The following is a 13,847-nucleotide window of genomic DNA, read 5'->3' as shown; positions in this document are numbered from 1 at the left end:
TTTTCCTTGATCCCAGACTCCCTGCCCTTCCATTCTCAGAATTCTTTATATCCAACAGAACCATCTCTTTCTGGCACTGGTCAACTAGGCAGTAGGAAAGTGTCAATGGGCAGGAAGCAGCCATAAATAAGTCCTGGGCACCAGGAAATGGGGCTTAATCCATTAGCCATCATGCAAGTCATACTACAAATTTGTCCTCATGTAGCACCTTTCCTTCTGATTATCACTGTGCTGAAAAAATAAGTTAATTCTCAAAATCTCCTGTAAATTAGATATGATTATTCCTTTTTTGCTGGTGAGGAAACTGATGTCCAAAAGATCTAGTAAGTGACTTAACCTGGAACTTGAGGCTGTACACAACAGGCAATCAGAGCACTGATCCCTTGATCCACTAATAAGTACAGCCAGTGCGCGAAAGCAAAAGCCATGTCACATAACCTTGTCTTTGATAAGGACAACAATTTGCACAAGAATTTTTCACTGAGATGTGTGACACTTTCAGAACAGAAAGTTGCAAACATAATTTTTTTTTTTGTGAGGGAGATTGTCCCTGAGCTAACATTCGTGCCCATCTTCCTCTATTTTGTATGTGGGACACCACCACAGCATGGCTTGATGAGTGGTATGTAGGTCCATGCCTGGGATCCAAACGTGCGAACCCCGGGCCACCGAAGCGATGTACGCAAACTTAACCAGTACGCCACCGGGCCAGCCCTGCCAACATAATTTTTATTATTAAGATACCAGTTCCCCATGGACTGAAAACTTCACCTCCCTTGCACTCTATCCAGAATGGAGTCCGGGCAATGTCTTCTGACTCAAGGTGCAGCCAGGGACCTGCCTCAAGCCCTTGCCAAAATGACGTGAAGCATAAATAAAGATCAGGGGACAGCTCTCCAGGGGTGAGGGGCTGGACAAGCTCATCTTGGAAGCAGATCTAGTCCCCTCTCCTTGGTTCTCCCCACTTAGATTTCTTGCTGACACCTAACACTTAGCTAATTGTGAACTGAGATCATTATCATATTGTTAACTTAGTCTTTCAGGCCTAGGACTTGCAATTTAAGCATCTGCATCGCTTCTCTCTCTTTCACCGTGTTCTATATATAGTCCATCAAAAATGTCTATACTAACATTTCTCAGACTCTCTCTCCTTCCGGAACAGTCCAGTGCAAGTCCTAAGCATCTCCTATAAAAACATACTGGTGAGCCTCTCGCCTCTTCTCTCCCCAATTATCTGTCATTATACACAAGAATCTGTTGTAGTGAATACCATTATATAGCATAGACTCATTTAACAAAGTTATTTCTAGGTTTCTTGATTGTGCCCAGAAATTATACTCCTTTCATCGGATTACCATGGGATGACACACAATTAATACTCTTTTTCAGTTATTTGACTAATTCTAGCCCACGTAACAGTCAGTGTGTGTGTGTGTGTGTGTGTGTGTGGCCGGGTACCATGCACATTTGTGTGTAGGTGTATGTATGCACGCACACACATGTGCAAATAATAAGGCAGGAAGATACAGACAGAATAAACGGGTGACGGGAATGCATTCATTTCAGTTCAACGCTCTGGTCCGTCATGATGAGAGGCTGGAGATCAAGGGTAAACACAACAGGCCCGGTTCTCAAGAAGCTTCTTAAATCATGTGAAGGAAACAGCCAATGATAATAGCAGGAAATATTCATCGAGCACTCAGTTGGTACCAAATGCTGAGCCAAGAACTGCACATGGATCATCTCATTTAACCTTCATGACAACTCTATGAGGCAGGTACAAACATTACCCTCACTTTAAGGATAAGAAAAATGATACGCAGAGAGGCTGCCCTACACCACACAGCTTAGACCAGTGGCAGAACTCAGACGCAGGTTTATTTGACACCAAAATCTACCCTCTTGACCACTTTTCAATCCTGACTCCTCGGAGAGTCACTCTTAACTGCCCTCACTGATACCCCACTGTCTCTAAGGCCCTCACGGCCCCTGTTCCCTGAATAACTTCTCCTCCCACTGCCAGATCACCAGACACCACCAATCAGAGGCCACTTCTCCAGCAAGCACTGTTCTTGGGAAGGGGCACACAGCCTTTCTTCCCGCCTTCAACATGACAAGAACAGAAGCTCAAATCCTCAGGACTGACTGTTAACTCCCCATAGGGCGAGGGGGCTTCTTAGCTGTACGCTCCACCCACCCCACAGTGCCAAACAAGACCAGACACTCAGAGTCTGTCACAGATCTGGACTGAACTGTTTCTACAGTAGGCAGCCTGTTTTCAAAACCAAGATTGGAAGTTCACTAAAGACACCTGGGCAATACTAAAGCATCGAATTGTACACTTTAAATGGGTGAGTTGTATGGTATATGAAATGAATCTCAATAAGGCTGTTTAAAAATGACAGGGCAGCCAATCTTTGAAAATGAGAGGCTTCTACCTCTAAGTCACCATCAAAGGTGGTTGAATGGCAGAATGTATTTCAAAGAAACGCATGATGAGTGGATTTTAAAATGACAAAGTAAATAAGTAAAATCTGGTTGGTGAGTTCAGGGGTTTCTTCTACTTGTCATGATGTTTGTTTGAAGAAGTGTTTAAGGGAAAAATGAAATATGTTCAAATCCTAAAAATGTCTTTCTGTGTGTCAATCAGTCCCAAGTACCCTCCTCAGGAATGCTTTGGTGCTAGGCCCTGAGGCCTGCTGGGAAATTAAACACAAACTATGAAACACACAAAGGAAACCAGGAATAAAAGGCAGCTGCCCTTGACCTTCCTTATATGCAAGGAGTGACTGAGTCTGAGAGGAAGGAAGTGGAGATTCATATTGAAGATCATTGATAATTAAAATCATTGGAGACCAATTAATTAATTGGATACCAATGAATTGTTCAACTGTCCCTTGAAATATCAGAGGTATATGGCTCTGAAATTCCACTTTACAAAAGTAACCTGGTTTAATAGAAAGAGCACTGGACTAGAAGTCCAGAGACCCGGTCTCAGGTCCTCTTCTTGCAATTTATAACTGCCTGTGAATAAGCCGCTTTACCTTGCCGAGCCTGTCTCTTTATATATTAGAAGAGGAAGATACTATCTGCCTTCCCACTTCCCAGGCTTGTTGCGACAGCCACACAGGCTATTACATACTTAAGGGCTTTGAAATCATAAGGCAGTATACAAACATAAGGCCCAGGATTGGTCTTCATAAATCCATAATGCTAGGATAGAAAAAAGAGAACGAGAACACCACTTACAAATCGTTAACCTTGCAGTGAGGAAGGTAAGACAGAGGCTGGAGACTCCAGCTTTTGCTGAAACTGTTGGCATTTGGGTGTCTGCCACCAAAGGGGCTGTGGCTTGTTTTATGCAAAAACCCACAGAAATCAAGAGAACTGACTGGCAGCATAACATTAATTGCCAGATGAAGGTTTATCTTGACTAAGATGCTTTTAGTTTTTGAATTAATTGTTTTGAATTCATTCTGAATTGTGTACAGAATTTTGAAAATTAGAAGCAAGCACACGGAAAAGTCTGGAAAGAGGAAGACTAGAGGGAGGTATCACCTGCGCTGTTGCCACTCAAATGCATAATCATACATCTAACCTCAGAGTCTTTACAGCTGACAATCCAATAATATCTGAAAAAGGAGATGTTTGGTCCTCCATGACTATTTGTTACATTTATTTAAAAAAAAAACACACCCACCCACACAAAAACACATCACGATACTATTATTTTACTCTATTTCAACTATTTCTATTTCAAGTTTTCTGTAGGTTTATGGTTCCTGATTTTTGAAGCCAGTGAAATATAATTTGGTTCAGTGTAAGATTTTCATCACTTATTATTATGCACATTAGAAATCTTGGCAATATTAATTCAGTCCAGTATGACAGATGCTGCTTCCACTTAATCTAATACCAGCTAAATTCCTAAGATTATTACACATGCCAGGAAGTGTGCACCCATAAAGAATAACTTGCAGACCCAGAGGAAAAAATTGCCTCAAAGTTAAAAAAAAAAAAAAAAGTCTACTTTCAGAGAAAGCTGACTAATTGGAAGAGTGTATGAAATACTTTGAAACTATATTAACCTTTTCTTTCAGGGTCATGCACTGAAGCCTTGTTATTTTGCTAATGTGACATTTTCTCTTGGTCTTGAAGTCCATAGTATAACAACATGGCCGATAATTATACTGATTATTATCAGTATCCTGGAGTTTACATCTTGATTATTTGAGATTTACGTTGTGTCTGTTTATCTAATCTCCTCACCTGGATTGTCAGTTCTTAGAGAGGAGAGGCAATGCTTCATATTTTATTTTTATCTTTCCACAGTACCTGGTATGGCACTGGGTACTCACGGAAAGACCTACATAACCAATTGAAGATTAAACAAAATCAAATAGACTTGTGTATCATCAGTCCACAGAGTGGGAAAGAATAACACTTTTAATTTGGGCAGAGATTTCTGAATCTCAAAACCAACCTCTGTGATGAACAATTGGATTTAGACCTTGTGTTTAAAAATTCTAAGCAGCTGACATTTCTAGAAGGCTTTCCCACAGAGCTGCATAGCAAGGTCAGTGGCAGCTAGACTTGCCACCCTCTCCCACTCCCCAGCATTTCTTTGGAATCCCCACTTCTCCACAGCCCCTTCTCTGATACACCCAGTTTCTAATCACAACATTTCAAGAGCCAAGTTTTCGGTCCCAAATCACAAAGACAGTATATAGGGAATACAAACCACCAACCAACGAGGAATTTACTAGCTTCTTTAGAGCTTTGTCTTTGACTTCTAAACGCCCCACAATTCCCAGAGACCAGCTTTTCTGCAAAGGGGGCTCAAACTGGGACAGCGCAACCCCTTGGGTAGCCGAGATGCTAGGGTAAGTGTGATGTGTCACACAGGCGAGCGTCCATCTTATCTTAAAACGATAATTACAATTTTACATTCAGCACTACAGACAGACAATAGCTACACAGGGAGGCTCCTTTCAGTTTGCAGAAGAGAGGAGAGCCATTAAGTTTCTTCCCATTGCTAAGCAACAGTTGTGTTAAAATCAAATTGCTCTCAGCTCTCAAACAGCAGAAAAATCATTCTATTCAATTCAGAGAACTACAGGTGAAGAGAGAAGAGAAACACTGTTGAAATGTAAGGTAGATTTAAGCTACATGTTAATTTTAGATCTATCCCCTTGATTTCAAAATATTTGATAGGGAATAAGCCAAGGGTGCTCTGTCCCAAAGGGAATAACGTAGACATGCTTCTCTTCCCAAAATGAAAATATATTCCTTAAATTCAATTTGATTATCAATAATTTGGCCAAGGTTTACTGGCTCTCATGACACCACCTGGAGTAGTTATCTATTGCTGCATAACAAATTACCCTAAAACTTAGAGACTTAAAACAACAAACACTTATTATCTCAGCATTTCTTCAGGACAAGATTTCATAAGTGGGTGGGTGGCTCTGGCTCAGGGTTTCTCATGAGGTTGCAGTGCAAATGTCCACCAGGGCTGCACTCATCTGAAGGCTCAACTGGGGCTGAAGGATCCAATTCCAATTCACTCACAAGGCTGTTGGCAGGAACCCTGCTTCCTAGTTTCTTGCTGGCCTCGTGGGCCTCTCTTCACAACATGGAAGCTTGTTTCCCCCAGAACAAGTGATCCAAGAGAGAGACTGACCAAGATGGAGCCCACTGTGCGTTTTGATGATCTAGGCTCCAAAGTCACACATGATCACTTCTGCTTTATTTTATTTGTTAGAAGAAATTTACTAAGTCCTTCCCACACCAAAAGGAAGGGAAATTAAGCTCCACCTCTTGAAGGGAGGAGTATGAAAGAATTTGTGGTCATATTTTTAAAACCACCAGATCACCCAACAGAAATGCTCATGTACTTATCCAAACAAAATGGCAGCACTGCAGAAACCCATAGAAGAAGTTCCAGCTCTGCCCTATATATGTAAGGCAGATGCTGGGACTGGTAATAGATCCTGTGGGGCCTCTCTTCATTTACTTTTTTAAACATCAAGTGCCCACTGGGGCAAGGCAATACAGTACTGATGAAATCCAAACAACTAGGGTAGTGGTTAAAAGAAGACTCCAGAGCCCAACAACAGGATTTGTCTGCCACTTACTACCTATGTGAACTTAGGCAATTCACTTAACTCTTTGTATCTCAATTTCTTCTATTGGAAAGTGAGTATAATAATAGTAACTACTTCACATATCAGTTAACAAATGTGAAGCTTAGAATAGTGCTTTGTGTATGGTATACCCTACAGAATTATGTAACTTTACTGTTCTGGTTATTGTCATGTTGATAATAAGTGCGACCACTCAATTTGTATACAGAAATGTCCAACAGGTCAGCATAGGATACGGGTGTGCAAGATGTGTGTGACCTTGAGAGGCCCTCTGCAAACGCTACCCACAATTATAATGCATTCACAATCAATAAAACAGGATAACTACATGTTATCAAGTTGCCTCCTCAGGTCTCCCTGGTACTTGTGAAGCCACAGGCTACAAATGCTGGTAAGAGAAACAACCTACAACAGATGCTCTTTGGTTGTGTAGACCCAGGAACACATAAGGACCTGTGTTCTAAGGGGACAGTTTCCCGGCAGATGAAAAGCCCATTCCTCCCTTACTATGGACTTTAGAAGTTTTAAGTCTCAGTTTACCTGGCTAATTTGCATCACTAACCATGCAAAAGCAGTACATTTCTATAAATTACTTCGACTACCATACTAATCTTTGACATACTACTCTGAAAGATTATTTCATCCTTTCTAATGCATGGAGCTGATGCAACGTTACATAATCACAACATTATCATTGATTATTTCTCTCAGCAGAAAATTCACTGAGAAATTTCATTTTTCATTACATATTACTGAGGCTGTCTACTATTCTTAACTTTTCAAAGTAATGATTTTCAGTTTTTTGTAGTGTTGATATGCCTATTATTATTTTCCTTATTGCATTTATTATAAAATAACCAAAAAGTCCAAGAAACCAGGACATCTTTTAGTCTTATATGATGATTATTTTTGTTGTATGATTACTCAGAGTCATCATTAGATAGTGAGAGTCTTCCTTTTTGAAGTAAATGTGGATTGGGGGCCATATCAGGGCCCAGAGAGCAGTGATTTGGTGGTGGACAGATGTGAGCCTCATCCTCAGGAACTGAGAACCTCGGCCCTCCACCACTATGGGTCTCACACTTCATTCAGAATCTATAAAATAAGATGGAGAAATATGGTCCCCACTGTCCCTTCCGTGGTAAGGGGTGACAATGAGGCATCCTCCAGATCTTTGAGATAAGATTACCCTGTGAAAGCAAAGTGGTCAAACCACAGTGGACTAGAAGAGATGGACCTTCTGTCAAACAGCCCAGTAGAAGGAATAGGAAGTCATCGGGGGCGGGCACTGAGGACATTCAGGGGTCCATTGCTGGTAATTAGGTTTGTCTCAGGAAATCTTATCTGCATCAACCTACACTCCAGCTGTGAGTGATTATAGTAAATCTAAAGTCACAGACTGGTGGCTCACAGCCAAATGTGGTTCACAGAAGTATTTTGTTTGCCATGGACAGTATTTTTTAAAGAGTATGAATTCCCTTCCAACATTTCAAAAAAGGAGCTTTCACATAAATACCCAGATTCCTGGTTTTTCTTAAAAAAAGAAAAGAAAGAAAGAAAACAGCTATGACAGCCCTGGTCTGTATTCTGTCATGACAGAAAGGAGCAGTGCTGCCCCCTCTACGCATGGCATCAGCTCTCCAGCCCCCACTTCGGGGACCTGCCTGGCCCTGAAATGGATGAACTGTAATGCAATCAAGTAGCAATTAAGCAATATGAGTGGATCAAAGAAGTGAACAGGCACAATCAACCATATTGTACCTTCGCCGAGGAGAGACAGTAATAGAGGAGAATGTCTGCGTGGAGCCCAGGAAAGGGCAGCACAAAGAAGAGAACTTGGCAGTGCAATGTGGTCAGGAACGAGGGTGCCCAGGCCAGCTGGAACAGGATCTGGGTCTGCTTGGAAGGCATATCAAAGACATATGATGAGCAGAGGAGGCTCCATGTGATCTAGCTTGCTGTGGGGCCTCTTCCCAGGAAGAGGATGCAATGGCCACCTGACATGAGCTGCTGTGCAGGCTCACACCAGCTGAAGGCGTAACGTCTTAGTTCCAAAATTCTAATTCCAGGCAGTGTGCTTGTGTTTAAAAAGAAGGCTTGGAATCATTGTTAATTTAAATTTGGTTTGCCAAAGCTCTTTATTTTCATTAAGAATAGTAATAATAATGGTTTTATTCAAAAATACAAATTTGATACATTCTATCCCCCAAAATTCAACTAGCTATCTTTGATGGAATAATGAGAAAAAGTCTTTTATATATTTTGAAAAAACGAATAGGAAATATGTCCCAAACTAGGATACCTCTAGTAGGAAAGAAAAAAAAACCTAACAAAAAAAAGAGTCAGTTATTTAGCATTAAACGCAGCAAAACAAATGCAAGACTCATGTGCTGAAAAACTTGAAACATTGCTGAGAGAAATGAGAACAGATCTAAACAAATGAAGAGGCATTCCACATTCACAGACTAAGAGACTGAATATTGTTTAGATGGGCAATTCTCCCCAAATTGACCTGCAGAATCAATATAATCACTATAAAAATTCCATCAAGCAAGACTTCTCATTTCAGTTGCGACATGTAAAGAACTTGGAAGTTGACATGTCTGTCCCTACAACAAGAAAAAGCTGGACAAACTGAAAACCAATGCCTTTTCTCGGACACATCAGAAAATTGAGGTTGCAGGGCAAACGATCACCCCAAAACCTGGAGAGACAGGTGCATCCCGAGAGACACTGCTGAAACCTGTTTACCTGGAGCAGAAGTAACTGGCAGCAACACTTGGAGGGTCATTTTGAAGAAGTGCTAGAGGCTGCATGTGGACCAGCGTGAGAATGGGAAACTGCTGAGGACCGCATTCTTAGGAGCCCCCCAAGTTTTGTGAGCTTTACCTCCAGGAACCACACCAGGTTCTCACAGTAAGGAGGGAGAGAGCTCTCTTCATGGCTCTTGCAGCGAAAGGGGAAGAGCGCCATTGTGAAAGATGCGCAGAGCCTTCTCCATAACAAAGGTCCACTCTCCAGGGATAAAGACTGCCAGAGCTATACCAGCTTGGGGAAGGGCATCCCCCACTCCAGCCCCCGCTAGCCTTCTGTCTCACCTAAGGAGAAAACAACATAGTCTAGAGGGGTCAGGGCCTCAAGGAAATAAATTGGAATGCCTCAACCAGAGAAGGAACAAACACACCTCCTCCATCTAGCCCAGTGGTTCCCCACCTTGGATCCACGTTAGTATCAGCGGGGGAATGTTTAAAAATCCTGATGCCCAGGATGTACCCAGATCAATCAAGTCAGAAGCTCTGGGAGTGGAACCAGGTATCAGTATTTTTAAAAATGGATCCAAGCCCAATTCACAGCAGGCTCAGATCCACTGAGTCGTGTGACAGAAAACAGATTATGAATTATCTATTTTACAAGTACCAAGTAATCACCAATAAAGAACTCACTATTTCTCTAAGCAATTGTAACTGTGCCATTAATCTTCCTATAAGTGCATTCAACCATTCCTCTACTTTGTTAATTTACTTTGACTTGCACAGAACAGGAAAACATATAATCTGCTCACAGATAATCAAGAGTTGCTTGTATTACCTCCATTGCCATTATTTCTACTCTCGTAAAAATAACCCACCTCACACTTTCATATTTCATTTTAGATCATTTCATAAACTCTATAATTAATCCCAGAGCTTCAGGTGTATAATAAGCACCATAATGTGTCCTGATATGTGTATTCACTGGATTTGCATTTCTATTCATATAACTATATCCAAACTGCACCTGCAGATTTCCTGTATCAGCAGCCATCTGAATGCACACATTTTAATTTCTACTTTAATGCTAGCTCCCAAATTTGAGCAGATGCTTGAAAATACATTGCCACCAGCGTGGGGCACACCAGACCCCATCAATTGTCCTTCATCTCAACCTTGTATAAAGTTCCACCACAGAAAAGGGGACTTATCTGACTAATTGATGATCATTGGTCCCATCCCCCACTCCCACTCCCCAACAAACAAAATTTCCTAAAGCTGCTGTGACTCCAAGAACGATCTGGATTGGACCCATAAACAGATTTACCAGGAAGCCAATGAAGCTTAAGCTTCAGGGTCTCTCAGTGTGTATGGGCCTCTTCCAAAGCCCTGGGAGGTGCCCCAAAGGTTTGTATTTGTAATTTCATATTCTCTTCCTTGTGGTAAATGTGTAAGGGTTAGGTCCCACAAATTCTGGATCCATCCATAAGTGGGCCTAATGTAACTTGGCTGCCAATCAGCAGACAAACATAAACTGTTCAATCTTCGTAATGTGAAGTTAACAAGAATTGACTTAGTGTTGCAATCACACCCACAGAATCAGGCTTTTCTTCCCATCCAACAGAGGCACTATTGTTGATTTACAAGCAAAGGGGGCATGATATGGCAGGAAGAGACTGATCCATCTTTGAAAAAGGCAGGATCTAGGTCCTAAAAAGAAACCAGTGAGAAAAAAACCCAGGCTTTTCCAGTGTATGTGGAAATTAGGCAGGCTTAGACCCCAGGGGCCAGGCTGGTAACCCTGAGCAGATCCCAGGCCACCTTCAACAAATAAAATCAGCTTTCTCTGCCTTCAGGGCCAGGCATGAGCATCTTGTCTAGCCTCCTTGCAAAGAAAATTTTCTGTCCATCTCTTGTTAAATTTGAAATTCCTTTTAATGAAGTAAGAAAGCCTTCCAAGCAATAATTAAACAGAAATGGCTTAACACGCCTGGGGTGAATATTTGACAGTGCAATCATTAATTGACAGTTCTACACCAGAGTTGCCAGATTCCTGTGTATTGTGATGGGGGCAGAGGTGGGGGTAGAGAGGTGGGAGAGGATTAAAGCAGGAGGGAACCTGAAGAGGAGCTGGAAACATGGAAACCCACTCTGCAGACTGCATGGCATGGCCAGGTGGTACCTTGTTTCCTGCTATGGGCCAGGACACAGCAGAGCCGCACCACGGGGTGGGCCCATAATGCAGCCATACCAGCAGACAGGAGGCCTGCAAAGACTGATGCCAGCATGAGGTGTTCACCTGTTTACACAACCTTCCTTCCTGCTCACCTCTGCAACTCTCCAGGTCCTAGGGTGCGTTCAGCTCAGCAACTCCTGATTCAGAGAGGGGACATAAAGTTCGGTTTCAGAGTTAACCATTATCTAGACTTCCTTCCTCTGAACACCTGTCCCTCGGGGTCTAGCCCTTCCCAGAGCAACACCATGCTCTCCTTGGCTGGTCAATATGTCCTCCACATGATCTCAGCACTTCCCTGTTTCTGTTCTGAGTTCACCTTCCTCAGCAATGTATGAACTCGAGCTCTTCTGCCACGTTCTCTCAAGCAGGTGGAACCCCTCAGGGCCAGCTCCCCTAAGCGGCTGAGCCCTAGGAATGTACTGGTCTCCACTCCAAAAGAGACCCCCCTTCTTACCACCGTTAGCCACTGCAATTGACCCACATGCGACTTGCTGCCTTTACCGCAGGGCCACAGACACCGCCAAATCCCATTCTTTATCTCCTTTATTTCTAAAATTGAATCATGAGGCTCCAGACCGCATTACAGGCAACATCAACAGCACTGTAAGAAAAGAGCAGGATCAGGCCACCCTGCGCCTAGCAACACTGGCTGTGATCAGTCAGCAGTCCACCCTACTCACTGAAGAGAGCTTTCTTCCTGCAGCCATTTTGGCTGCAGGGAGGTTGGGGGGGGAGCGGTGCGTGGAGACAGTGGCAGCAAAGCAGGAAGAAAGGCCGCAGAAGCAGCAGTGTTCAGTGAGGAAGACTGGACTGTTTTGGTGACTTTATCCTCTGTGCTCTATCCATTATGCATGGACAAGTCAAAGTCAGAAAGCCATTCTCTAAAGCTCATTAGAACTTGACTGCACTCGCACATGAAAACAAGGACCTCCTCCTACCCGCCCTCCAGCAAATGAGGAAATGGGCTCCCCCTGAATTAACCGAAAAACTATTTTCCCTCACAAACCATGTGTATATAGTGAAACCGGCGAGGAAGCTCTGTACTTCACTTTTTCCAAAGACAGACTAGCTTGTGATAAGGAAAGATAGGAGAGGGTCTCAGAGCATCGCAGTTGACTGACCAGCTCTGCTGGGAGTATGGCGAAGACTCCTTTACTGTTTCACCAAAGAAATGTTCATTGTTATAGAATGTAGTCAACAATAGAAGGCAACTGGATTGACAAGACATCAATGTTATTACAATTATAGGCTTGTGTTTTGTGTTATGTTTTGTGTTAGGCTGATGGGACTTTCAGGAGAAGGTTTGGGATATTTGCGGCAAAAAATACCCCAATTTGCCTGACCACATCCAATGCAGTGTGTGTGGCAAAACATTGAAGTAGAATGTCACCAATCTGCAAAGATTTCCATTCAGATGGGATACATATAATTACTACGGTGGTTCATGCTCACTACAGAACATCGCTCTAGTCTTACTTCAATGTAGAAAGAATTCACACAGATAGTACCTACTAGTTACTATTGTTGAATATAAGTTCACAGGCTTTAGAAATGGACACCTTTGTGGTAGGTGAACAATGGCTAACGAACAAGATGCACCATCACTCATGATTCTGCACAGGATGATGATCAGCACCCACAGGGTTAGTTTAGGTGAAGATACAGCAAGAAGGCTGTTTAAACCACGTACCGATTTATTTTAACATAATGTCCTCCTTGCACGTGAGAGAAGAGGACAGGGATAATGAATATGATTTTCATCTATTAAAATACTGTGCTTTCATTTTAAGTACTTCTTCTTTACCCTGAAAATCAACTGACAGCAACTCAGAAAGCATCGTGGAGCTACTGGAAATGAGTTATGAGTCAGCTACAGCATGGTTCCCTCCTCCCTCCCCGCTCCACAACCTTTTTCCCTCCCACCTTGCATATGCTTTTAGCATTGTACTCAACTAAAAGGGAAACGTGTTCTCGGTAATTTGGCTAAAAAGGTTACAGAACTTTATAAAACAACATGGGAGAAATAACACATCCTTGTCTGATACAGAAGTTCTCAAAAGTGTCACCCACAGACGACCTGTGTCTCACCCAGACACACTGACTTAGAATGGGAGCTGGGAATGGGCATTCTTACCAAGCTGCCCAGTGTATCCCCAAGACCCTGGCAGGCGAGGCCCACTGATCTCATATAAGTTTCCATGTGTCTGTACTTGGCTACTCATCTCTACTCACCGGGTGGACTCCCGTGTCCTGCTGCAGCTGTGGCGATTGCAAAAGCAGAAGCAGGCGAAACAGAGCAGTGGGAGTTGTCAGCCGTCTGTCCTGGTTATTTAAAAAGAATGGAAATGGCACGGTGAGGCAGATGGATAATATTCTGTGATGGAAATTCTCATTTTCATTCCTGCACTGGATGAAGGGTTGGGCCCAATACTCTATATTTTCCTTGTTAATAGGCAAATAATAAGATTCTACATCAGCAAGTCCACTCTAAGTATATACCCAAGAGAAATGAAAACATATGTCCACACAAAAACTTATACATGAATATCCATAGCAGCATAATTCATAATAGCCATTATTCATAATAAAGACATTATTCATAATAGCCAAAAAGTAGAAACAATCAACTATCCATCAACTGACAAAAGGGTAAACCAAATGTGGTACATCCATACAAGGCACTATTATTTAGCCACAAAAAAGAATGAAGTACTA

The 13,847-nt window shown here is 42.4% G+C and overlaps 1 protein-coding gene across 1 annotated transcript in view; it reads right to left on the bottom strand.

Annotated features, from left to right (window-relative positions):
* The window catches only part of RASGRF2 (Ras protein specific guanine nucleotide releasing factor 2), a 214,842-nt gene that overhangs the window by 67,863 nt on the left and 133,132 nt on the right, over window positions 1-13,847 (bottom strand). Inside the window, exon 17 of the mRNA XM_058523902.1 lies at window positions 13,365-13,454. Within this exon, the coding sequence (XP_058379885.1) occupies window positions 13,365-13,454 (90 nt within the window). The remainder of the gene's footprint in view (window positions 1-13,364; window positions 13,455-13,847) is intronic.

Source organism: Diceros bicornis, chromosome 1 (genome assembly GCF_020826845.1).
Source record: "Diceros bicornis minor isolate mBicDic1 chromosome 1, mDicBic1.mat.cur, whole genome shotgun sequence".
In the NCBI taxonomy this organism is placed as follows: domain Eukaryota; kingdom Metazoa; phylum Chordata; class Mammalia; order Perissodactyla; family Rhinocerotidae; genus Diceros; species Diceros bicornis.
The sequence above is the reverse complement of the archived record's forward strand: the minus strand, read 5'-3'. Positions and strand labels throughout refer to the sequence as shown.